Source organism: Nematolebias whitei, chromosome 9 (genome assembly GCF_014905685.2).
Source record: "Nematolebias whitei isolate Nwh7 chromosome 9, NemWhi1, whole genome shotgun sequence".
Taxonomy (NCBI): domain Eukaryota; kingdom Metazoa; phylum Chordata; class Actinopteri; order Cyprinodontiformes; family Rivulidae; genus Nematolebias; species Nematolebias whitei.
This window is the reverse complement of record NC_056506.1, coordinates 41,064,625-41,090,555: the sequence shown is the minus strand read 5'-3', so window position 1 is coordinate 41,090,555 and position 25,931 is coordinate 41,064,625. Positions and strand designations below refer to the sequence as shown.

General features: G+C 38.8%; 2 protein-coding genes and 1 long non-coding RNA gene across 6 annotated transcripts; 2 read left to right on the top strand and 1 right to left on the bottom strand.

The window, feature by feature from the left end:
- Positions 1 to 763: 763 nt before the first annotated feature.
- On the bottom strand, positions 764 to 25,707 carry LOC119415208. 2 transcript variants are annotated; one of them, XR_005187038.1, is made up of 5 exons: positions 25,611 to 25,707; positions 25,226 to 25,423; positions 7,104 to 7,272; positions 1,417 to 1,500; positions 764 to 837 (listed from the first exon to the last, which is right to left on the bottom strand). It is a non-coding gene; the product is annotated as an uncharacterized LOC119415208 (long non-coding RNA). The 2 variants fall into 2 exon arrangements; XR_005187039.1 differs by lacking the exon at positions 25,226 to 25,423.
- Positions 826 to 14,129, top strand: atcayb (ATCAY kinesin light chain interacting caytaxin b). The gene is made up of 13 exons (XM_037682362.1): positions 826 to 929; positions 4,384 to 4,486; positions 5,987 to 6,042; positions 6,122 to 6,349; positions 7,136 to 7,294; positions 9,051 to 9,153; positions 9,287 to 9,418; positions 9,530 to 9,616; positions 10,058 to 10,156; positions 10,943 to 10,978; positions 11,070 to 11,117; positions 11,251 to 11,297; positions 14,030 to 14,129. Exons 2-12 carry the CDS (start codon positions 4,410 to 4,412, stop codon positions 11,288 to 11,290), a joined length of 1,065 nt encoding a protein of 354 aa, XP_037538290.1. The 5' UTR covers positions 826 to 929; positions 4,384 to 4,409; the 3' UTR covers positions 11,291 to 11,297; positions 14,030 to 14,129.
- LOC119415206 (nicotinamide riboside kinase 2) lies at positions 17,725 to 20,237 on the top strand. Of its 3 annotated transcripts, none has more exons than XM_037682364.1 (8): positions 17,725 to 17,893; positions 17,986 to 18,076; positions 18,848 to 18,896; positions 19,132 to 19,306; positions 19,389 to 19,460; positions 19,553 to 19,659; positions 19,772 to 19,857; positions 19,950 to 20,237. In XM_037682364.1, exons 1-7 carry the CDS (start codon positions 17,868 to 17,870, stop codon positions 19,855 to 19,857), a joined length of 606 nt encoding a protein of 201 aa, XP_037538292.1. In that variant the 5' UTR covers positions 17,725 to 17,867; the 3' UTR covers positions 19,950 to 20,237. The 3 variants fall into 3 exon arrangements, with proteins under 3 accessions (XP_037538292.1, XP_037538291.1, XP_037538293.1); XM_037682363.1 differs by having other exon boundaries at positions 19,947 to 20,237; XM_037682365.1 differs by lacking the exons at positions 17,725 to 17,893; positions 18,848 to 18,896 and having other exon boundaries at positions 17,996 to 18,076; positions 19,947 to 20,237.
- Positions 25,708 to 25,931: the final 224 nt, after the last annotated feature.

Sequence of the window (25,931 nt, the reverse complement as noted above, 5' to 3'; positions counted from 1 at the left end):
CTCCTATTAGTGTATACCAGCAGTGTTGCATTAACAATAGAATGAGTAAACACATGAGTGGAAAATGGTCAGTGGAAAAAAACAAGAATCTGTTGCTGATGAAAGCGATACGGGAGAAGACCTCTGTGTTTTCTGACGTCGCCCAGAGCTCAGAGCAGCTGTGAGGACAGAGAGAGGGAGAAAGGAGGAGCAGCATCACAGCCAACAAGCTAAAGGAGAGGAGGTGAGTTCATGTGGAGGAGGAGTTTCATGCAAAGTGAAAGAGGTTACGTTCGATGGGGAGAAAAAGAACCGGGAGAAATACTGGAAGATGCTGTTGCCAAGGAAACAAGGCTGAAATAGAGAGATCCGTCTTTAACGGCTCACAGGAAAATGGAAACTCAACGGGTGATGGACGCAGAATGGATTGAATGTGAGACAAACAGGTGATCGTGACCTCAAACAGAATCCTGAGAGAATCAAACAGAAGGTAGGCAGTGGTGGTTACGGTTACATAACCATCATATTCCAGCTCTCACAGAGCTGACATCATCAGAGGGATTAGAGCCTGGGGTGAGGTGGTGGTGGGGGGGGGGGGGGGGGGGGGGGGGGGGGTGAGGAGAGGAGAGAGAACAGAAGTAAATCAGAGGCAAAGAGAAAGGAGGATATCATTTTGTCCAAACTAAGTAGCATCTATGGCTTAAGATGATAAAAAAATGTGACAACAAGATGATGTCAGCTTCTCATCGTCCTCCTCTCTGTAGGGGGGAACACTTTGCTTCCTTGCCTTCGTCAGCCGCATCTCCAAGCAACAGGAATTGTGCAGCGGTCCAGTTCTTGAATACATGAGCGTATCACCTGGAGAATAAAACAAAAAATGACCTTCGGTCAGCAGCTTTAAAGAAACACGGAATAAGTCGACAATACAAAGGAGAGCTTTATCAAAATACGTGAGTATCGTTGCCTGTTAATGGAATTGGATGTTTCTAAACACAGATGTTTACAACGCTTCTCTACATTCCTCTGTAGGAAGGCACAGATGGTACAACCCCAATTCCATATGAGTTGGGACATTTAGTAAAATGTAAATCTAAACAAAATGGAGTGATTTGCAAATTTCATAACCTCATTCACAATGGAGCATGGTAAACATAAAAATGCTTAGAAATTGGCCCATATCTTTGGCTATTTTGGTCACAGTGGAGAAGTGGTTAGAGCTCTCGCCTCTCAGCAAGAAGGTTCCAGGTTTGCCTCCCGGTCTGGAGCCTTTCTCTATGGAGTTTACAAGTTCTCTTCGTGCATGCGTGGGTTTTCTCCGAGTTACTTCGGTTTCTTCGTAGACAAAAAAAAATGCATGCGAGGTTTTTTGGTAACTCTAAATTGTCCCAAGGTATGAAGAGATGGTTGTTTGTCTCTGTGTACCTGTGATGAACTTACTACCAGTCCAGGTTTTCTCCCACATCTTGCACAATGACTGCTGGGGATTGGAACCGCGGTTTCCCATGACTCAGAAAGGAAAAGCTGGTAAAGAAAAAATGGCTGAATTTGATGGAAGCAGCAACAAAAGATGTTGTGGTGACAAGTGTTTAATCATCATCAGTAAATTATGATCATCATCAGCTGTGAAGTATTAGACAAAATCATTAGATTCTTTAATGAATCTATCACTGTGAATCAAGCTGCAAGCCATGCAATCACAAAAATAATTCAACTTTTCCCAAGGGATTTTTTCTTAAAGCCTGCTTTACTCTGATTTTTAAAATAGGAGTTCTTGTTAGGAAAACAGTACCAGTACATGAAAAGCAAAAAAATTAAATAAAATATAAAAAACACTTGCTCTTTAAACAGTTTGCTTACTGTCAGTGACACTGATGTTCAAAGTCTGTGACAGTGCGAGGGAAATTCAGGCAGCCATGGCATCAAACACAAATCCCCACATAACAGGTCGCAGCATCATTACTTTGTGTCATTACTTTGTGTCCATATATCAAATGTTCTCTGAATAAAACAAACAGCTGAGCTTTAAAAATCAGCATTCACATTAAAAAAATACATGCCAATAACAGAATTCACCATTTAGTTTACATTATTATTATTATTATTAGACCTTTATTTATACAGGTTAGTTCCCACTGAGCCTCGAAGACTGATTTACAAGCAAGACCTGTTACATACAACATACAGGCAGATGAGAAAAAGAGAACATGAGGATGGAGGAAGCCCAATTTTTTTTAATTTTTTTTTTATTCATGTCTCACACCATTTTCTGGCTGGGAAACAGTATAAAAGATGAAAAAATAAATAAAGGCATTGCAATATAAAGCTGCAATATACAGTGTCTATCAGCATCATGGTTCTGATAAGGCCACAGATGTCATCGGGAGATGGGGTGGCAGGCAGAGCTTCTAGTTTACGTATCCTCCAGGAGCAATTTGAGATAAGTTGGCCTGTCCAAGGCCAGCGGGGAGGCCAAATTCAGATAAACAACAATTGTTTGGGCTACCAGACTCTGTTTTCTGTCTGCCTTCATGTTCTGCTGGTACACTCAATGGTGAATCCACACAGCCAGAATTAGTGGACATTCTGCCCCGTCCGTGCTCGATTTAGCATTCTCCAAGTTTGAATCCTGCTGACAAGTTCCAGGAGCCACAAGTGGCCTACGATTCTCAAAAATAGCGTCCAGCTTGCAGTTGAGCTCAGTAAGCATATGGATTGAGAGATCGAGGCGCAGATGAATCCTTCACATAATGCTGGCAGCTTTACCAAGGCCAAAACTGCTGCCATCATCTTCCTAATTTATGGATATCCAAGCTATCTGCTGATTACAAAAAGCAGAAACCCTGTTATCAAAAATCCAATAATGTAAACATCTTCTACATCTTCTACATCTTCCACGGACAGAACAGATAGGCACACCATCTTCCACTCACTCCAGGAATCAATGACATACTAAGCTGCGTGGGTCCGTTCAGGGCATGAGGGCTCTACAGCACCCTGTCAGCTGGTGGAAAAAAAATATCAATTGTGTTGAGGGACCAGCTGACCAAATCTATAATTTTCTATTCAGAAGATGTGTAAAGAGAGGCTCTGAGGTTAACAGGACAAGAGGGCAAAAAAAGCAGGAGGGAGGGAGGGAGGGAGGGGAAGAGCAACCATCTTCGTCAAAGGCAAAAGTGAGAATGAGCATACATGAAGCATTGCCATTTATTCTAGAGGTTAAACAGAGTATTCAGTACAATCTCAGCAAAGCAGTGCCAGCAGCCTATATTTTAAAAGCTTGTAGCTACTTGCCTGGAAATAGCATCATTTTTTGTTGTTGATGTTTTATTTTTACAAATGGGCAAGCTGTAGCAAATCAGTGCCATCCCAGTGGACAAATGGACCGAAGTAACGTCTGCTATAGTCAGGCTGGGAAAGCGACATAGGTCAGACACAACATCATTACCATGTTTCCTCTGCTTGACTGATATTAGGATGTTAGACAGCCTTAAATAAGTCAAATACAAGAAACTAAAGCTGTAGATCAAATTCTAACAGCAGAAATCTATTGTAGATGATTGAGGCTTCTGTTTTGGTTGTATAAAAGGAAGAAGTTGGTGTGGGACTGATGGATCTCTTTTGTTCTTCTTTTCTATGGATACTACGAAGACACATTCACTGGGCTTTATTAAACTCTTATAATACACATTTCCCTGTTATTTAAATCTTTAAATAACAACTTTGTGTTAAAATGTGTGTTGAACATGTTTTAGCTCATATTAGCTTTGAAGAAAAACAAATCTAGTCAAGCATCTAAAGGTCAAGAATTTATTGAAGGAAACTTTGAAAATAATAAGAGCAATTTCATGTAATACGGTGATATGTCACGGACAGAGTATGAGTTATAAATGACTCTCAGCTTCAACCATATTAAGTTTTAGTTCAATATCTGTAAAATTGACTGACTTGTACCTATTTTAGTGTTTGTTTTTAATGATTAGTTATGGCTTTGGCATCCATTTTGGTGGCAGAAGATAATTATGCCAACCTGCTGCTGCCCAAACCTTCATGTTACAGCTCATAAATACTAGACGCAGTCATGAAGTTCGTACTTTTCTGTATTTTAATCAGTTTAATATTCTTTTTTTTTTTTTTTGAGAAAATTAAAAATAATTCATTTGGAGCAAATGGAAACTGAAAAGGCTCACATTGAATTTCACTCCCCCAACATTAAATCTGTAAAGCTTATATATAATTACAGCCTCCCACCTTTTTACAAACTAAGTTTAGATAATCCAAATCAAATCAACAGGGTTGTGTAACACGGGTGTAGTCCTTCTTGAACGCAGCTAACAGCAGTTTCTATTATATTGTGCGATCTGTCACTGACAGAAAAATGATGTGTGTTTTGTTGTTCGCAAACAGCCGAGGTCCCTCCTCCCGGGCAGAGGATGGGAACAGCAGAAGCCACTTTACGCATGGACAGCATGGAGGTGAAGGACGAGTGGCAGGACGAGGACTTCCCCAGGTATTTGTCAGAAGAGTAGCAGAGAACAGCTTTGAAGTTTGGTTAGTTTACACCCAGCTTGGGACCAACAGGTCAGGTTGTGATGGAAAGTCATTCATGTGTGTGCTCGAGAGGAAGCAGGTGTGCTTTCCATCATTATGCGATAGGATCATGTCAGGGAACAAAATAGCAGCTGGCAGAGATAAAAATAAAGAAAGTGGGGAAAAAGCAGGAGAAAAATCACTCACCCACTACTTTTGGTTTGGTTTTTATTCACGTGAAGGATGATTTTTCATTCCAAATTGGCTTTCTTTCCTTTCCTGATCAAAGCTTTGCTGCAGAAATGTTAGTGCAAAGCCTCTGACAACATAATAACTATTATCCTCGCAGCTATTAACTAGCCCGTACTTGTGGCGCTTTAGGGTGTGCTTGTGAATGAATTTCTGTGTTAATGTCTTTATCTTTCTGTGTGTGTTGGTAAAAAAACTCATGCTGTTGTCTGTAATCTTTCATCTCTGCACACTGAAGCTGCATCTGTTGTCATAACACTTAGCGTTGGTAATTATAGATGTTGCTTTATGTAAAAGTTGAAATTATTTCCTCAGGTGCAGTACGATTAAATTACCAGACAGCATCTCTCCAAAAAGGAAGAGCAAGACTTTGTGTTTGCACTTTACTGTGTGAATTTTTACTGCACATTGCTTTTCAAATGATTGAATTTAATACTTGTCTTAAAAGCACAAAACAGTTACCATGGCAGCAGGGAAGCATCAGCCCACAATTTTCATGCACTTTTCTTGCTAAATAAAACTTGTCCAAAGCCACAAAACATACTGAAGTTTTAAATAAAGATAAAACTACTTAGGTCTTTTTAAATATCATGTACTGTATAAAAAAAAAATATTATGTTTGCTAAACTAAAAAAATGGCAATGTCTGTGAAAATACAGTGTAGGCCTAATTGCAGAGTGTTGATTTGCTGAAATTTGCTAAAACTAAAACTGAGTTGTTAAAGCTAAAAGAGGTAAATGATTGCTAAATGCTAAACACAATAAACTGCTAGCTAGAAGCTTAAAGCAGCAAGACTCTAGCTAAAAGCAGCAACAGGTTAGACATGAGCTAAAAGTTGTGAAGAGCTCTCTAAAAATGCTAGCTAAATACTAAGTAAGCATTAAGTTTGCTTAAAGTAACAAAAGAAAAAGTCTAGCTAAAAATAAGAAAAAGCTAGTTGGAAGCTAAAAAATAATAATTTCATCTAAAAGGCTAGCTAAAGTAGCTAAAGTGGCTAACAGCAGCAACATGTAAGCTAAAAGTTAACCTAAGCAAATCACTTGCTAAAAGCAGCAACGTGTTAGGTAAACGTAGCCAACCCCTAAGTAAAACTAGCCAAATGCTAAATGAAAGCTAAATAAGCAAAAGGCTAGCTAAAAATAGCAGAAGGTCAGCTTAAAACTAAAAGTTACAAACATCTAGAGTACGCAAAAATAGTAGCAAAAGTTGTGATTTTCTTTTAACTTTGCAGGCCACTTCCAGAGGATGGAGATGCTGACTCATGTGTCCTGACAGACAACAGAACCAGTAAGTGGAACATAAACGGTATTAGATAACTTACTTCTTCTCACCATTCAATATATTTACACGTCCCTGATGTTTTTAGCTACTCCCACCAGTCTAAATGTCAGGGACTCCATAGACCAGAGAAAGAGACGCACACTGGTTGCCCCGGACATGAACCTGTCTCTGGATCGGAGCGAGGGCTCTGTGCTCTCCGACGACTTCCTGGAGACACCGGACGACCTAGACATCAATGTTGACGACATCGAGACTCCTGATGACACCGACTCACTCGAATTCATGAACAATGGCACCGAGCTGGAGTGGGAAGGTCAGAAAAGCAGTTTTGGAAACCTTTGGATGAAACTGAGATGCTTTAAGGCCAAGAGGCAGATATTTGTAAAGTTACTGGTACTAACTCCAGATATTCACCACTGTCCTCTCAGTTATTGCTGCCAATCTGAAATATTAATAGGAATTACAAAAAACAGCATTAAATGTCTTGATAAACATGGCTTGGACAGGTCTGAATGTTGCACTATTTTCCATTTTTCCATCCATTTTCTTCCACTTATCTATATTAGGTTTGCTCAAACAACAGTTTCAGGAGGGAAGCCCAGACAGCCAGAGGGGACATGTATATTCCCTTCAGTGAGTTTTGGGTCTTCCTCAAGGGGTCTCCTCCCAGTTTGGAAACCCTTCAGACAGAAACTCAGGAGGCATCTTAATCAGAAGCCCTGAATCAACTCCAAGCACAACTCCTTACTATGAGCTCAGCCAGTATAAAGGGGAAGCTCATTTAGCCACTTGTACACAGGATCTTCTTTTTGGGCATAATCACCACACAACTATAAATAAGGGTTGGAATCTAGAAGAATCAGTGTATGGAGAGCACTGCCTTTCAGCTCAGTTCCTTTGTTACCATGACAGAATAAAGCAACACCTAAAGCTTTTGCTTGGATCAAAATCTTCATGTACAGTGTTGAAACACATCTGCTAAAGAGTAACGTTGGGGAAATTAACTGATTTATGACCAAACCTCTTTTACAAACAGTAAAAATGTTGGAAAACTACGAAGAACTTACCAAACGAAGAGTGGTGTCTTTGTTTGTTTTAGACGACACTCCTGTCGCCACAGCCAAGCGTTTTCCAGGCGACAGTGAAGAGGTGAGAGACTCATCTGGACGTCTGTGGCGAACGGTGATTATCGGCGATCAGGAGCAGCGGATCGACATGCAGATCATCAGACCTTACCTGCGGGTTGTTACGCATGGAGGTCAGTCGGTGTGTGTGAGCGTCAGCGTTACAACTTCCTGACTACTTCAGCCTCGTGGGACGGTGCTGAAAGCGCACCAGAATTTAAGAATCTCTATCAGTCACAACAAGGCAGCAAACAGAACAAGAAATCTGCTTTAAATTAAATGAGCTAAAAGTGAGAAATTAATTGTGTGAATGTTTATGAAGCATTCACACTATTGCGATCCATTTTTCTTCCATACATTTTTTTGGCATCTTTCTAGTCCTGCAGTTTTCAAGCTATTTAAAAAAAAAATCATGAATCAAAACGTTCTGCTCTTTCAGACAAAGGGTGCTATGACTTTTGGTATTGGTGCAACTTTAGCTTTTTCAAATATTTAGCTTTTTCTGCCACTTTTTCTCAGAGAAAATGAATTAAGCTTATTTTACATCCTTCAAATCTTTACATCTGTTTACAACCTTTTACTGCTGCTTTTACATTTTGTCCTGGTTCAACTTCTTTCAGCTTCCTTGTGCAAATTTAAACTTTTTTTCAGTTAATTTCAGCTGTTTTTTCAGCTGTTTTGTGCTCGTTTCAGATTCTTTCTGCTAACTACAACATTTTTGTGCTTCTTCGAACTTCTTTCTGCTAATTTCAGCTTGTTATGCTCCTTTCAACTTATTTCTGCAAGTTTCAGTTTTTTCTACTAGTTCAGCTGCTATAGGTGTTTTATGCTAATTTAAGCTCTCAGCTAATTCCACATATTTTCTATAATGTTATCACATTGTCATCACCGTATGTTTCCATACAATGGCGAAATTAGTCTCTGCATTTAACCCATCCACCATCAGGTGGTGCAGTGGGCAACTATTGAAAGCTGCGCCGGGGCATTTTGGGGATAAGGTGTGCTGCCCAGAGACACCACAAGGTATGCAGTGATCAGGATCAAACCTGGGACTTTCGGGTCCCGAGTCGGCTGCCCTGCCTCTACACCAGCTTGGCCCCATTTCAACTTTTTTCAGCCTAATTCAACAAAAATGTGCTCTCTCTCCACGTCCTTGTAATTTCAGCTTCTTTCTGCTTTTTTAGCTTTTCAGCTGTTTTTTTCCTAAGTTCAGCTTTTTTCAGATAATTTTTACTTTTTGTGCTAATTTCTTCTTATTTAAGCCTAAATGGGCAAACGTGTTCTTTCTGCTTTCTTCAGCTAATTTAACCTTGTTCCACCTTTACAGCTAACTTGTTAACATTTTTTTTAGCTAATTTAACCTGTTTTCAGATAAATTTGAGCTTTTCATGCTAATTTCTGCTACTATCAGTCTAATTAACTTCTTCAGGCTAATTTCAGCTTGTTATGCACCTTTCAGTTTAATTGTGCTAGTTTCAGCTGTTTCTGCTAGAACAGCTAATGTTTAGCTGTTTTTATGCTAATCTTAGCTTTTTCTGCCAATTCTACATTTTTTGAGCTCATTTAAACTCTTTCAGCTTCCTTCTGATAGTTTAAATTTCTTTCTATCTTTCAGCTGCTTTTCAGATTTTTTTTTTCTAAATTCAGCTTTTTTAGCTAATTTCCTAATTTTTGTGCTAATTTCTGCCTGTTTAAACCTATTTGTGCAAGTATGTGTTCTTTCTAATTTCTTCTACTAATTTAGGCTTGTTCTTCCATTTCAGCTACATTTTAACATGTTTTTTTTAGCTAAATTCAGCTGTTTCTCAAGTTCTTCTGCAATAAGCATTCACACTACATCTTAGTAGGAAATGCAATTTCTCTAGTTAAAGTTTGTTTTTGCTCTCTCAGGTTATTATGGTGAGGGTTTGAATGCCATCATCGTGTTTGCGGCCTGCTATCTCCCCGACAGCAGCTGTGACGACTACGCCTACATCATGGAGAATCTGTTTCTGTAAGCTTCTTTCTTTTTTTTTAAGGATGGCTGCATGACACATAAGATTCTCAACAGCCCAGTTTAAAGTAACAGTTTTCATCGTTTGTGTTGTTCTTAAGCAGATGTTTAGTTTGCTTTTTCTGCTTATCAGGTACGTCGTGAGCAGCCTGGAGCTGCTGGTGGCGGAAGATTACATGATCGTTTACCTGAACGGAGCGACTCCTCGCAGGAAGATGCCTGGAATCAGCTGGCTAAAGAGATGCTACCAGATGATTGACAGAAAGTAAGATGAGCAACATCTGAGTTGTGACAAAGTGGTGGAAATGAAGGGGAGAAATATGTAAGGGTGAGATAAATTCTCACATTCCCTGAAAGTGTTCTGATGTTTCTGCAGACTGAGAAAAAATCTGAAGTGTCTCATCATTGTTCACCCAACATGGTTTATCCGGACTGTCCTGGCCATCTCAAGACCTTTCATCAGGTGGGAGACCATTATCATTCATGCACAGAAAATGTTGATTATTTAAAATGTTATAGAGCTACACATCATAGTGTATTTAAAATAACCATGTTGACCACCTTACGAGGTCTTGTGAGATTTTTCAGCACCAGATTATGTTTAGTATGATTCTCAGATATTAGCACACCAAATTCAACAAAAAGCTGCAAAACTTAGAGTTATAGAGTTTTGTGTTTGCTAAGATTGCTTAGCTGTGAATCTTGATGATTCCTTTCTAAAAGTTTTATTAAAACTCATCCAGTGGTTCATGAGATACTCTGACAACCCTACACATGCAAACATGATCACCTTTTCATCTTCTACAGCAAGCAATAAAAATGTGTGTGATGCTGTCTGGTTTGGTGAAAATAGAAGACCAGACAAAATATTTTTTACTGTATTTTGTGTGTTGTTTTTTTAAAGTGTGAAGTTCATGAATAAGATCCGATACGTTCACACCCTGGAGGAACTGAGCCACATAATCCCCATGGAGCATGTTCAGATCCCTGAATGTGTGCTGCAGTGAGTTCAATCAACCACCAAGGGGCGCTGTTGAAACAAGTCACATATTCATACTAGTGTATTACAAGGAATTTGGAATGAGATTAACAAATCAGGACAAAGACTATCTAACATGGATAACTTGTTGGTGCAGAAACTGAGTTGTAACTTGGAGTGTTTCTTTCAAGATGGAGTCATTATTATTTACTGACCAGTAGAAAAAGGAATTCAAAAAGAAACACCTACACCCTTGGTGCCTTCCAAAATATCAAGCCACCATTTATAGAGTAAGAGGAGTTAGACTTTGGCTTGGAGCTACCAGATATCTGCTTAATGAAGTACTTTGGGGAATGTTCAAACGTGGTGCATATTTTTGGAAGGAGCAGCATAGAAATGTAGCTTTGAAGCACCACATTCAAGCTGTTTTGTGCATTTTATGTTAACTTTTGTTATCTTATCGACTGTCTGTGGTTATAATAGGCAGATAAAACAGCAGATATTTAATGTGCAGGTTGCAAAATGTAGTTATAAATTAGCTTTTTTTCAAAAATTATGTAATTTGTAAGAGACACTAAGACTTAGACTTGTAATAGAAGACACTGGAAATTGTTCAGATTTAAAATCTGCTTGTAGTTAAAGGACGTTTGAATTCTTGAGGATTTGGGAGTCACCAAAGCCAACAGCAAGCAAACTACTTAGCTACTTTACTTTCACAAATAATGACCTTTTTAACTCTGCATCTCTGCCGAATAACAAATACTTGAACGAAGCAGCATCAGTCTCAGATTTCATTTTGTTTTTTCAAAGGTATGATGATGAGAAAATAAAAGCACAGAAAGAAAGGTAAGCAACACACTTTCATGATTAACGGGGGGGGGGGGGGGGGTTCTGCAAGACAAAGTAATAATATTGAGTTTTTTTTTTTTTTTTACAGAATAGAGCACGAGAAGCAACAAACCAACACGATACTCTCTAAAGAAAGGTGAACACAACTTTGTTTAATCTCAACTTTTCCTGACTTTATTCATTTAATTTAAGGTAATTAACAATCTATAATTGGAGAAAGGTGATAAAAAGTTTGATTATAGCTAAATATGTGTAAATGTTGCTTTTAGGTCAAAATCAATGAAGGCAGAAGTTGGTCATGACATCTGACGTTCAGGTGAGATGTTCTGCTCGTTTGTCAGCACCAGCAATAATTCTGCCCGCTGTAACTTACCCCGAATACACAGGGACATTTTTTTCTCTTCACACAAATATGCTTATGCTTGCAAAAGACACATGATACAGTTAATTTAAATGCTGGATGATGGATCTTCTGGAATCTTGGGTCACAAGCCAAAGACCCAATGGGTCGGCTCACAGCACCGGGTCACCAAGGTCCAGACTATTCCTCTTGTTCAAACCTCAAAATGAAAATATTCTTTGATATTGTTTCAGAGACGTTCATGTGCAATAGAGACAAAAAACTGGCGTGTACTTTTTAAATCATTTGTTATAAACAATTAGATTTTTTTTAAAGCACATTTACAATAAATCCCCCCACAAATAGTTGGGATGTTGTGCAAAATGTAAACAATGATTTGTAAACCTCAAAACCACATTTTATTCTCAGTGAAACCGTAAACACATCAAACTGTGAAACTAAGAAATTGCTATTTGTTGTGTGTGTGTGTGTGTGTGGGGGGGGGGGGGGGGTAGAATTCGATGGCAGCAATAAATCTGAAAAAAGTTTGAGCTGGGCCGTGTCTCTCATTGTGAAGCATCCCCTCTTCTTTTAACAACGGTTTTAATATCCAGGAAATGAAGGCTGTCATGAGGAACTCAGAAAACTTGGGGGGAAAGGAAAAGACAAGGAAAAACAAAAAGGCTGACATGGCAACAAATCACAAAGTAATATAAAAAGCTACCGGACATAGACCCAAAATGACAGACTGCAAATGAGAAAAGTTTGAGAGACTGAGCAGGCAGAGGTTCTTGACAAATTGAGACTGGATTAATGGTAACAGCTAACAGGTGGAAGTGGGCGGGGCAGGACGCAGGAGCCGAAGCAGACTGAAAAATGACAGGAAACACAGAGAGGCACAGAAAACAAACTGTATACATAGAAAAGACAGAAAATGAACATCCCACAACAACAAAAATAAACACTAAAGAAACAGTTTGTCACAAGATGTTTAAGCTGTTCATGCACTAATGCACCTCCATACCATCAGAGAGGGAAGATTTGAACTATGGGTTGACAACAAACTAAAATATTCCTCCTTTTTTATTACAGAGATTGGCGCATCTGTGGTTTCCTAAAGGAATTTAAAATTTAAGTTTGTCCGATCACAGAAGAATTTTCCATGTTGCCTTGATTTATTTTCAATGAGCTGCCAAGAGAAACAGATTTGTGGACAGCTGCATGGCACTGTTACGTCCACGAAGATGAACGAAGAGACACAAATATGAGGGTTCAAATATTCAATTTATTTAAAAAAAAAAGCTGCTTCCTGGAAAAAAAAAAAGATTATGATGAATACCCAATTCCCATGTCTACCCAAGAAACACAAAAGCCCAAACTGCCAAATCAAAGATGGACCTGGTGAGTGGGTCAAACAGAACAAAAAGGTACTGCAGTGGGCTAACCCTATACAGGGCCGTCAAAACTGCTGCTGCTACCAGACTAAAACTAGAAAACACTAGAAAAACACCTATTACAAAAGAAAAACGAATACAGGACAACCGGTCCCACCAGACCAAAACCACTACAAAAAACAAACAAAAAGTCAATAAAAGTTACCAGTTGTGGCTGAGGCTGCCGGCCACAGCTCCAGGAAGGAAAAAACAGAACAAAAATAAAAGGCCCCAGAAAAAACAAGGGCGGCCAAAGCGCAGTCCAAACCAGAGGAGTAACAAAACAGGTGAGCGTCTGAGAGGACCAAAAATGAAAGAGTCTGGCGAGCTCCCTGGAACCAGCCTATTTATGGGTGGGTGGAACACACCGCATCTTAAAATTAAATTAATTAAAGGTTAATTAGTTAACCAAGAACCCAGAATGTGTCCAAAGGACAAAATAGCAAGCCCAATGTGCCTGGGGCACATAACAGGCATGGTCACTTCTATACGTAACAAAGCTTTACTAGCCTTTGTGAATGGCACAGTGAACTGTGTTTACATTTGTTGAAGTGAGCCCATGCAGTGAAATGTATTTTATTTGCAACTTTCTTGGAATTGTAACTGCACACCTAAAAGTGTTTCGATATCAAAGAGCATAAAACTGCTGGTCATTGCATCCAATTCAACAGAGATTAGAGAAACAACTGTTTGTGAAAGTGAATCTGCTGCACACCACCTTCTGATTACTGCCATGCATCAAGCCAAGCTCTTTTCTGCCAAGTCATGTTCCAGGTGTGGAAATTCAGACTGTGTGTGAATCCAAGAAATGTTAGTTAATCCTCCGGCAGCGCCCACTGTTACATAAAGCTCAGCTGCTCGTCTCCTCAAACCGGGCTGTGCAGAAGCGATCGGGTCTATTTTTGACCAGACTTCACTGACGAGATTTATCTGCGCCAGAGAACCTGTCATGAAATCTGGGGGGGAAATACCCACCGAGACCAGTCAGGGTGGGTTATCAGGGGGAAAATATGGAAGAATATTTTAGAAGTTCAACCACATGCACGGCTCCTACCCTCATATATCAAAAGAGCCTCCACCCAGAGGATGGGCTGACATCCCAGGAATGGACACAGGCACCGTCTCTAGAGCAAAATGATATGTGTCAGGTTGGATTTAGTTTGGATTAATGTCTACGCTCAACACACTGCCGAATCTAAACATACTGTGAAGTTGCACCAGAGTTTAACTGTGAGTGGAAAGTACTGGTTTAATCGTGCTTTATTTGTGTTACAGAACATTCTGATGAGCTGGAGATGGTTTACGAATAGGAAGCAGCATCTCAAGCTTCTGGCACCAGATTTAAACCACCTGAACGGATGTAGTTATTAGTGCAGGACAATCATCCCTCAATTCTTCTCCTCGTTCTCAAGTGTAACAAAAGTTTGCAAGACATTACAGCTAAAATAAAAAGCAATTTGCTTCCTGCATGTAGGAATGAGCTGAACCATAAAGCATGATTCCAACTATTTTAAATAAATGAAAAGTGTAAACTCTTTTTGGAGCCTCGGCAAGTTGTAACATATCTTCAAGAAACCTGTTTTTGCACATGAATGGCGTGAGTTTTGTTCGGTTTTATGGATATTTGCTGAAATGTGCAATGATATTTTTTTCTTTTTAACCTATAATAGATGTTACTGATGCAAAAACATGTTGCAGTTTTTTTTTTAAATATGCACTCAGCATGCTTGTTCGTACCCTTCCCTCCTTTGATACGTGGTTTCTGTCAGATTTGCAAAAGAAAAACGTACTTTTACAAAATGGAAAATGTAAGTTGTTACATATGAAATGACATATATTTAAAGAGAGAGTCTTATTAAGTGTTACTCATGAAAATGTGCCATTTACTGTTTGTACAAAAATAAAGAAAAGAGCAAGCTAAAATGAGTCGCGTCAGAATGATTCGCCTCCTTGACTCAGTCATGCTTTCATTTCCAGTCAACTAAATTATTGCAATATACTTCAAAATGCACTTCAGCAACTCCATCTGGTTCAGAATGCAGCTGCCAGAGTCAGAATGAGGACCAAAAACATCTCAACATATAACTTCAATTCTCCATTAACTCCACGTTTTTTGTTTTTTTTACTAAATACGTTACAAAATTGTTCATTCATGTCCATAAACCACCAAATGTCTTAGCTCCACAGAACCCATTTTACACACTTTAAACCGTCCAGACCACTCAGATCATTAGACACCAGGTTAGTGCCATGAATCAAAGCCCAATGTGATGAAGCTGTTTTTAGTTTTTATGGCCCTCACCTGTGAAACAAACTGTCCGTGAAGCTCAGACTTGACTACATACTAGAGTAAATTAATTAACTGACTTGAAACTGTTTAGTATTGCATTTAATTATATGTCATATTATGCACTCTGCTATGAAATGTTCTTTATAAATCAATTTGCCTCGCCTAAAACAGATCAGATAACTTGCGAGGATGGCTTGGCTTTTATCTAATATATATTTATCCCTTTATTGCTTCTTATTGTGTTTCTCTTCGGCTCAGAACATCTCTGGCAGTTGAGTTACAGAGGGTAACTGTGATCTGTGAAACATTTGGCCGACCCATTCGATGTTCTCTGAATCAGCTGACTGTCCTGTATCTAAATAGGTGTCCACGGTGTTTTATACCCTTGATGTGACCCTACGCTTTACTGTGTTTGTGTATGCAGGGTTAAACACAAGGTTTGATCACATTACATAATCACTTGGTGATGCCAACTGCACCTTGACTTTAATATTTTTATGTCTGCCGTGTAAATTATATGTCAAACACCAAGTGCGTAGCTATAATCATAAGAGAAATTTGTATTTTCTGAGCAAAAGCAGTGTGAATGCTGACTGCTGAACGACTTTGATGAAATTTGTTGGAAAAGCTGAAACTGAATTGTTGAAGACAAAATTAACAGAACTGAACTAGAACTGGCAAAAGTGTAGCTCAAAGTCAAAAGTGGCATAATCATAGCTAAAAGCTAAAATACGCTAGAACCATTAAAGCAGATTTCAGAAAACAATATTTTTGATGGCATTGAGGAGATCCTAATGTGTTGTCATGAGGGAAGATGTTAGTAAATAAATATAAATGATAATAAAAAAAACATTGCAAATACTACAGCTAGGGTACTTGGATTAGCATAATGAAATAAACTTACCAAGAATGATTTTATTCTTGCTCCGTAGTGAATCGCTGACTGAATGGTTTGCATGCCAACGACTCTTAGTATTTATAACTTGGAAAGTATTTTTTGCCAGCAGTGGTCAGGTGCAGTAATTTAAAAAAACATGTCCAAAATCAGTTAGGTAAAATCCTCCGGGAACACAAAGAGCATTTCAATGTTTATGTCTGGGTTTTTTATATATATATATATATTACTGCTTATATAAAAGAGAACATGTCAAAATCTTCTTTTTTTTTTTTATTTAAAAATTTTGAATTTTGGAAGAAGTCAACTTTTTAATCTCCCTATGTTGCTTTTGGCATCTACCTAAATGAGTTACACACGTAAAAGTAGCATTTTAATTACCGCATTTATCGGACTATAAGGCGCACTGGATTATAAGGCTCACTGTTGATTTTTGAAAAAATTAAAGGATTTTAAATGTGCCTTATAGTCCAAAAAATACAGTAAATAAATAATCTAGTCATTTATGAAGTAATGTTTTGTCTAATAGTTATTAGATAACACCTTTTACGTCACGACAGTCACAGAGCAGAGAGTGTGAAGAAAAAGACAGAAGCCAAAAGAAAGAAATAAAGCCACTTGAGTACGTTTTTTTTACACTTTTTCTTGGCACTGTTTGTTCAGTTAGTTGTTTTCTAAACCAAACCACTGTGTTTCTTTTTGAATGTGTGTGCTGAGCATAAACTGTGTTCATGTCAGTGTCCTGACACTGCTGAATGTTTGTGTACAGGTTTACCGTTAGCTATGGTAGCATTCTTTCACACCGCTATGGCATTTTTGAAAAAGAGTTGTTTTATAACCCTGAAAAGCTTCAACGGGCCCACATTTTGCTAACATTAGTTTCAGCAGCTTTTCACCTATGTGCAATGATTGTGGTTCATAAACTTCCCACCACAAATCTTTGAATCCCATCACGTCACCAAGCATCACTTCTGCACCGAGTGTCCTGGAAATGAAACACGTGACCACGTGCTTCCACAGCCAGGACTCAAAGTTCACCGTCTTCACATCTTTACGGCTCCACAGATAAGAGAGGCTGTAAAATAACGAATTCAAGCGCTAGATGAATGAAATAGACTCAAAGTTAGATTGCACACTTCCAGAGATAAGTAACAACCGGTGACGATAAGAATCAGAGAAATCTGCTTTATGATAGCTTTAGCCGTGACTTGAGACACTGCGCTCGCATGGCGGGCTGCCATGTACTCTGGTTGCATCAGAAATATGTGTGATGCAGGAGCCACACGCAGCCAACTAAATATAGAGCGCCTGGTTTGTACTCGCCCAAGGCTGTATGAGCAAGAAACTGGTTTGTGTTGCGATACAAATGTCTCAGAATGAATAACAGCTGATTTATAATGGCTGCCCTCTCTTGCACTAAAAACCCTTTTACAATAAAATCCAACTAAAGAAAGAAGAATTATCCATTTTAAAGGACAAAAACTCAAATCTCAACTTTAAAACAAGGGACTAAATGTTATCACCAAACCTAATAAGAGTCAGATTCTGCAGTTAGAGCCATACTTTTTCCCTGCATCTGTTCACTGAGCTCTGACAGCAGGTGCAAAATTGTAGGATCTACTTTCATGCAACTGTGAGACTCCTGAAGTCCTGCTCGGATCATTGGATCTGCTGTCTGTGAAGCGGCAGCTCATTGGTTGGTGGAAACGGAAGCGGATTGGTTTGAGTGGCTGTGACGCCTCGGCCACATCCTTTATATGCCTGGCAAGCAGATTGTCTATCAATGAAGTAGTAAAAGGAGGGAACATCTGCGGTGGAGACGAAGGAAAAAGTTTTAGTGAGAGCCTTTGACAGACTGGTTGCTTTGGTTGGGTTCCCTGCTTTTACTTACTGAATTCCAGAGGTGACCAACACAGAAGACGCAGGAGATGAAGTTCATCATTGGCATTGGAGGGTAAGTCTCATTTAAAGCAGTCACAGCCTTCTGTTCATAAAGGTCCTCAAGAATTAGGGATGTAACTTTCTTCTATGTGGCATTAAATTCAGAGTGACCAACGGTGGGAAGACCACTTTGACAAATAAACTTCTAAAGACATTATCTAACTGTTGCGTGGTGCATCAGGATGACTTTTTCAAGGTAAGACAAAGTTTGAATTGATTTTTCTTCTGAGCTTGCCAAATGTTTAATTTGTTAGCAACAATGAGAATTTGTTAAATTATTGGATTAACTTTTAGATCTTTAATTTGGCTAAATTTACCCTTAAAGCATTTTTTTGATGCTAAGAAATAAGAGATCACCAGTCTGACCTGCAGATGTCCTGTCATCGCAGCAGCCTTGTAATCATATGGCTGGTTGTCTCCTGGACAGCCAATGAGTAGGCTGAGCATCCCCACTTAAAGTCAGACTTTGTCCAAAATGGTGCAAGTCGAGCAACTAATGATTTCTATTAGCAATACCAGATTTGCTAAAGATAACTTTTCCTCGTGCTGCATTCAAGGCCATTAAACTCCTTCACTTTTTTTTTATTTATTGTGCCACGACATTTGACGACAGAAAAATAAAAATACACTTTTTTTTAACAAGTAGCTGCGCGTTTTTTTTTTTACTAAACGAACATAAAAGACTGTTCGAAAACAAGAAAAATGTTCCATTCCTTAAGTTTTTCAATTGAAAAAAGCATAATTGAAGATCACAACAGATCTTCAACCATTTTGCGACAACTACAAGGAAAAGCAATTGAAATTTTTTTGTAAGGCTAACATTAACGGAAATCATCCAACTCGTGAAAAATACCCCTGCGCGTTCACTTTTGGTGGAGATGAGTCCTTGACTTGTCCTGTCCAGGTGTGATCAGCTCCGATTGGTTACTAGGTTGCAGCAATGTTTTGTTGGTGACTGTTATTTCAGAAACCCGATCAAATAGAAGTCGGGGAGGACGGCTTTAGACAGTGGGATGGTAAGAGTGGATTTCGCTTAGGAAAACCTTTCAGTACAGTAATGTACTTTTTCCTTTCCTGCACATTTTTGTCTATAGTTTGGTAACCAGCCAATCACTTTGTGACATTCTACCAAATATTCTGTGAATGCTACAATCATTCACTTACCGTGACTGATGTGACATTTGGTGAGGAGTGTCTACTGCGCGTGTGGTGAAACCCGCTCTTTTCTTTTCTTTCATTGTTCTGATTCAGTGATCAACGCTCTAGATATGGAGGCCATGGTGAACACTGTGAAAGGCTGGCAGGAGAACCCAGTCAAGTTCGCGCTCTCGCACGGAGTCAGCCTGTCACCTGAATCCGAAGGATCCGACTCCGAGGAGGGGATCCATATCCTTATCGTAGAAGGGTTCCTCATCTACAACTACAAGTAGGTCGTCTCATCTATTTCTGCACCAACTGCTTGACCTCTAAAAGTTCTCGCTGACCTGAGCTCTGGTTTTTCTCCACAGGCCCCTCATCGACACCTACGACAAGTGTTTCTACATTTCCATTCCCTACGAGGAATGTAAGCGGAGGAGAAGGTAAAACAACAACAACAAAAAAAGCTCTCATCAGTCACGTTCACACATTTCAGTCGTCAGCAGTGTGAAAATTCCTGACCGTGTCCCTGCAGTACAAGAACGTACACAGTCCCTGACCCCCCAGGCCTGTTCGATGGCCACGTCTGGCCCATGTACCTAAAACACCGCAGAGAGATGGAGAACAACTGCAGCAGAATAGGTTTGCAAATCCAAACTATTGTTCAAATTTCATTTGTGTGTAAATTAGCGTTCGAGCTCTCCACACCCCTGGAGTCAAACATCTTGGACCCTGACTTGTATTTTGTGTTCAGAATACCTCGACGGAACCACAACAACAGAAGATATCTACAACTACGTGTTCGAAAGTATTCAAAACTCACTGCTGAACAACTTATAGGTAAAATAATGTTTCATTTTGTCCATTGATTCTTACAGCTCATTAAAGATCGTTGTGAGTAATTTTGCTCCTCTTCTCCGTCTCTCCAGCAGGCCGGGCCAACACCAGGATGTGTATAGACTTGTAAATATCATTTTGAGTAAATGTGTAACAGCCGTTCTGTTCGTCTAGCCTGATGTGTAAATAGACATTTATGTAACTTATTAGGAATGAACAGCAGAAGTGTTGCGTTTTGTATAATCCTGTGTAACTTTTTATTTTCTAAAAACAAAAAAGCCACCTCTGGTCTACCCAGTGTTGAACACCAGGAACTGATCTACAATCTGATCATGTTTTATGTGAAAGTAATAAAATGCCCACTGAGATAAAAAAAAAAAAAAGTGTCTTGCAACTGAATCAACCTTACGTTTCCTGTTTTCTTCCAGCCACATCTCATTAAACCAACACACACTAATCTAGTTCTTGTAAAGTGTCATAAACCTCATGTTTTACTGCCAAAATATTTGAGTTTATTAAGGATGAGTGATAGCATCCTGCTGCTTTTCAGATCTTTAGATTTATTTCCATAAAGTAAAAGCAATGAAATAAATGATAGCAATAGATAGCAGGGAATAGGGAGGAACAAGTATTTTTATTTGCCATTAGGATTAGTTAGTTAAGCGGCCTTAGGGATGCTCAGCAAATAAAAGAGAGGAAATACTACATTAGTTGTGAAAACAATAAATAAACGTCAGTGATATAAAGAAAATCAGACACATTAGTTCTAAATGAATACGACCTTTGTACAGATTATGTATTAATTTATTTTGCTCATGAGCAAAGTGTTTGTTTACTGTAGGTGCATGGTAACTTTATCTGGGGGAAGTTTGTTTTTCAAACTTTGAAAACTCCAGCACTGAGACAAAAAATGAATTTGACCATGTCCCACACAATTTTTTCTGTTCTGTTCACTTTTAGCCAAACATCTCTATAATGACACCTGAAGTTAAAGCATTTGGAGATTCTTGATGAGTTTGGGGCATGTTTGGAAGTATTTATGAGTATCACAACATCATAGTACACGCCTCAACTGGGTGTTACAGAATATTATTCTGTGAGACAAACAAAATGTGAAGAAACAACACCAGTTCTTGTCGACAAGAAACTGTTCAGAATCACCTCCTCTCTAAACATTTTTTGTCAGGACAAAAAGAGTAAGGGAGACAGGAAGTGAGTTGACTTTTACCAATTTATTACAAAAGTAATGTCAAGCAAAAACATGTCTAACCTACAGAGGGTGTCTTTTTCAACAGAGAAGACATTAGAAGGGCCCCAGTCTCATTAGGATGCACTTTGAAAGCACTTTGACCTGGAGTACTTGTACTTTATTTGACCGTTCTGTTGCCTCTTGATTTTATTTTCCTTTAATAGTTGAAAATTTAAGAAAACTGTTGTTGTAATTTTGAAAATACAACCTATCACCTCTAACCCCCACCCAAAATTAAATCTCATGGTGAGTTTGAAGTCAGCAGCAGAATAAACTGTGTATCGGGGCTATTCAATTGGCGGCCCGGGGGCCAAATCAGGCCCACGGATGAACTCATTTCATTCATTCAACCTTTATTTAGACAGGTAAATCCCATTGAGCGTCGAGGAGACCTGATTAAAGTTAGTTCGGCCCACCAATGAGTTCATTTTCAAATAAACCCAGACTTTAAACCATTAAACAAACTTATTTAATGACAAAAATTGCTGGATGTCCAGCCAATGAGCTCTTGGCTTTCAGTAGCTGTGGCCTCCTGAGCAATTTGGTTGAATAGCCCTGCTGTATATGTTCAGCCACAGTCGACGCCCCGAGCAGCATGGGTTGAACAAAAGCCACTGCTATATTGATAATAAATCCTATTACCAGACAACTTGTCTGTGTCCCGTTCTGTAACACTGCCAACGAAAGAAGTAAAGGTGCTGTATTTTATTTTATTATTTTATAATGTCTGATAAAAAAAAACAAAATTACGTGTTAAAAAGAATCCAACGTGTTCTCAAAAAAATCCCCTCCATTTATCAACGCTCAGCGCGAGACAACTCCCAAAGTGAGGCAGGACTCTAAGCAGTAGTTTAATTATTTATTTATTTTATTGACAATTAAGTATTTGGAAAAAGTAAATAAAAACATGTGAACTATGACTTTTGAATATGAAAATGTAAATAAATAAAAATACCTGATAATAGGGTGTCCTACAGTTATATACAGTATATATTTTTATTTTTTTGACTCCAGGTGATCAAACATTTCAGCTCAAACGATGTATAATAGGAAAGGACTCAGCCCAGTCCCAAATAACACCAGGACCACAGGAGTGTGTGTCAGGGGTCAGGTGGGTGGGGGTTTTTAGGGTCTTGTGATGCATCTCTGAAAGTCTTTACATGCCAGTCAGCCTGCAGCAGAAAGTCACTGCTCTGCTGGACTAAATTTAGGCCAAGTGCCTCTGGTGTCATATATTTAACAAATGTACAGACAAATACAGATTGCAACACATTCATTTGAACTCTCAGGTCCTGGTCTGACTCAGACACCTGCATCCCCCCACTACTGTCACCCAATAACTGAGACACCATCATGGAAACCCTTACATGCAGCCAGGACGTCCATATAAGGACAGAGCGGCGGTGACACAAGAGATAAGCGCGTGTCACATGTTCCACAGACATCCTGTGTGAGTGGGCGAGGACCTCTGAGCCACAGGAAAGGTTGTGGTTATCACACCAAATGAATTATAGGATTATTTACGACACACTTGATGGGAAACATAAAAGTGAACTGGGCACAAATCCATTTAGGAGTTGATTTAAGTGCACGTCAAAGCACTTAGAAGCTTAAATGTGTAACTGTTTAAAATACACAACTATGATCGGTGGTGAGGAAATGCTAAACACGTGTTTTACTTTTCCAAACCAGAACAACCAAAGTCCAGACTTTATGATAACTGTTTTAATTGTGTTTGTCATCAACTGGTAATAGACAAACTTCTGTAAGTAAAATATATAGTCTTGTGTGCATCAAAACATACTGTAAATTACCAGGGCAAGGCTCAAGGCGCTGGAAGTGGCTCCTGTTTCACACCAACATGTGATCAGGTGATATGGAGTTGACTGGTTTAAAATGTCATGAAGCGAACACCAGAAAAAAAAGTCCGGTAACTCAGCGAGGTCAAAAATCTTCTCAGGGAGTCCATATTGGTGGTCCTTCTCCACCTGCTATCTCATTCTCATGCCTTTATTCTTAACCCTTCTGTGTCAAACGAAGTCCCCAGAAACAAGAACTATACTTTTTTGTTCTGCCACCATCCAGTTTCATAAACTGCCGTGCAGATAAGAGATAAAGAGAAGTTTAGAGATGGCATTTAAGAAGTTTAAATTAAATGATAAATTTAATAATGTCTTTCTGGAAAAGTGAATTTAAACTCCCTGCACCTAAAGATTTATTTCCGCTGTCTTGTCGGTCGTGCTTGAATCTGCGTGAGTTAGGAGCGTATCACTGACCGGAGATAAATCTGTGAGGTAAAACCTGACAGTGACTCTGGATCGAGTTAATCATCCTGGTAGAACTTCACTCACTGAGGAGCAGATACATACCGTATTTGCCGGCGTATAAGTTGCATCAGTCCAAATATATCTAATGAAGAGGAAAAAAATATAAATACGTTGATTCGCCGTAAGTCGCATTTATTATGCATCACCGCTGACGCGTCACGTTTGTTACTCGTCACTGCTGACAACCCAGAAATGTGCAGAAATGTGGGCCGGTGTGCAAAAATCAATTGGCTGCCAAATGGCAGCCGCAGGAGTGTACACAGGAGGACTTTAACAAGAATTTAACAAGATTAACACTTAAAAACAATTATTTGCTTGATATCATATTAAAGGTGTGTCTCAGTTTAACTTTTCCTTAATATATGCACTTTGACAATCAAATCAGGAAATGAGTGCTTAGTGTATATTTAGTTGATGTTTTTCTTAGTTCATATCTTAGATGTTATTACTGTTTTCCTTATACATTTTATTGTTGGATGTAACTGGGACCCTGTGTACATAATTTCGCTCCACGACATGTACCACATGAGGTGCGAATGACAATAAAGAATCTTTGACTCTGACTCTGAAAAATTGGGTTACAAATATGGGAAACAAAACATAATTACCTCACTTTGCTGTATAAGTCACAGGCCTGCTAATTTATACAAAAAACTGCAACTTATACAGAAAAAATATGGTAGTTAAATTGACACAAGCCAATTATGTTGATCTTATTTAACTTGTTACCGTATTTTTCAGACTATAAGCCAAACTTAAAATCCTTTAATTTACTCAAAAATGGACAGTGAGCCTTATAATCCAGTGCGCCTTATGTATTAATTCTGGTTGTGTTTACTGAGCTCGAACCGATTTTATGTGGTACACGGCACTCAAATATCTGTCAAAATGAACTTGTTTCACTTAAAGCGACTTATAATCATTTGCACCTTGTGAATTAAAACAGACCCGTTCATTGTTATTGCGCCTTATGATCTGGTGCACCTTATAGTCTGAAAAATATGGTACATTATTTAACCCATTTGATTAATATTGACAGTTTACCATGACATTAGTAGCTATGTAGCATTATGCCGCGCTTCTACTTTGAGTGCAGATTTCATTGTTTAACTAGGAAGAAATGTCTTAGAAAATAAGCAATGCAAGGAACAATCCTGAAGCTTTTTCAGCTTTAGATGCTGTTCAGATGGATCTAAAATACACTAAAATTTAAATTAAACTTGTCGTTCTGATGATATGTCAGTGCGCTAATCTAAATGATAAAAACATTGTACTGAATGTAGAAAATTGTAGAAATAACAGTTCCATTTTCAAACATTTACTTGATTAAAAACTACAAAACTGTAAACTCAAAGCATTAAAATGGAGAATGAAACAGAACACGTTGCATAATGTGGGAGAGAAAGTAGAAGTTCAGGTTCTAAGAAAAAAAAGTAACTTTTATGCTGACTTTAGCAACATTTGCAGAAACACCAGTATAACCTTTTCAATAGATTATCTATTAAAAAGTTTTAAAAGTGATGTGTCAATGAATGGAAATATGAAGATGGATGCAGCAGCTTGAAGCTAAGAGCTGAAACGTGAGAAGAGCTGATGAGGGGGGATGATATTTTCAAAAGGTTAACCAGAGATGAGCAAAACATGTGTCAAATCTGCTGCCTTGCTCTGTCAGATCGCCAACTATTCAGGTTTTATTCCATTTTCATTGGGGTTAGACTCACAAACAGCTCAGTTTTGTTGTCGACTTAAATAGTTTGTTAACATTCATTTGTGAAACAGTTTTCCAGCATCTCACCTGTCTTGTCTCTCCATGATCTGTGGTAAAGCCCTCTGGGTTTATCATTATATTCCTCAGAAAGGCAGTGTGAGGCCCCAGAGAGACACAACAGGTATATTCCACGTAGGGGGAGATGTTTCTTCTAGTAAAACCGTTATAAGACCATCATCTTCGTTAAATCTCACAAGAGGCAAAGTTGTGAGCAGCCCTGGATACCTAGATTCATGGGATAAGATATATTCAAAGCGTAAAAAGAATTAGGATCTGATGCTGCGGTCCGTTTTATTTCCAAGCACTCAGAATTTACAGTCCAAGCTATTTTGTTTGTGGCAACTTTTTGTTGTGGTTTGTTTACTTTCAGGTCAGACACAATGGAAAGATTTAACTGAACGTCAATACTTACAGGTTTTATAACGTTGGTTACATGTCCTGCTCTGGAGCTCTTGTGCCAAACCAGTGCCGAGGTTCTGTGCTTCTTATAAATCTGGACCGTCGCAGACAGCAGAGCAGGGCAGCGCTGCTCTTTGGACCAAGGGAAGTTTTTTTTTTTTTGTCTAAGAATAGAACCTGCTTGATGCCCTATTTGGCAGAAGAAACACACTCGGTCATATTTCCTCTGAGAGGAGACAAACACTCAACTCCGCATGACTCCTCGTGTCTTCAACTATTTACGACTCACATCAAGCATGTTTCCTACAAGAAATTAATCAGTGACGTTCAAAAA

Coding starts and splice junctions, on each gene's coding strand:
- atcayb (XM_037682362.1), top strand. CDS start 4,410: ATGGGAACAGCAGAAGCCACTTTACGCATGGACAGCATGGAGGTGAAG. Junction 6,043..6,121: donor CCTGACAGACAACAGAACCA/GTAAGTGGAACA, acceptor TGATGTTTTTAG/CTACTCCCACCAGTCTAAAT. Junction 9,154..9,286: donor ATCATGGAGAATCTGTTTCT/GTAAGCTTCTTT, acceptor TCTGCTTATCAG/GTACGTCGTGAGCAGCCTGG.
- LOC119415206 (XM_037682364.1), top strand. CDS start 17,868: ATGAAGTTCATCATTGGCATTGGAGG. Junction 17,894..17,985: donor TTCATCATTGGCATTGGAGG/GTAAGTCTCATT, acceptor CATTAAATTCAG/AGTGACCAACGGTGGGAAGA. Junction 19,461..19,552: donor GAATGTAAGCGGAGGAGAAG/GTAAAACAACAA, acceptor GTGTCCCTGCAG/TACAAGAACGTACACAGTCC.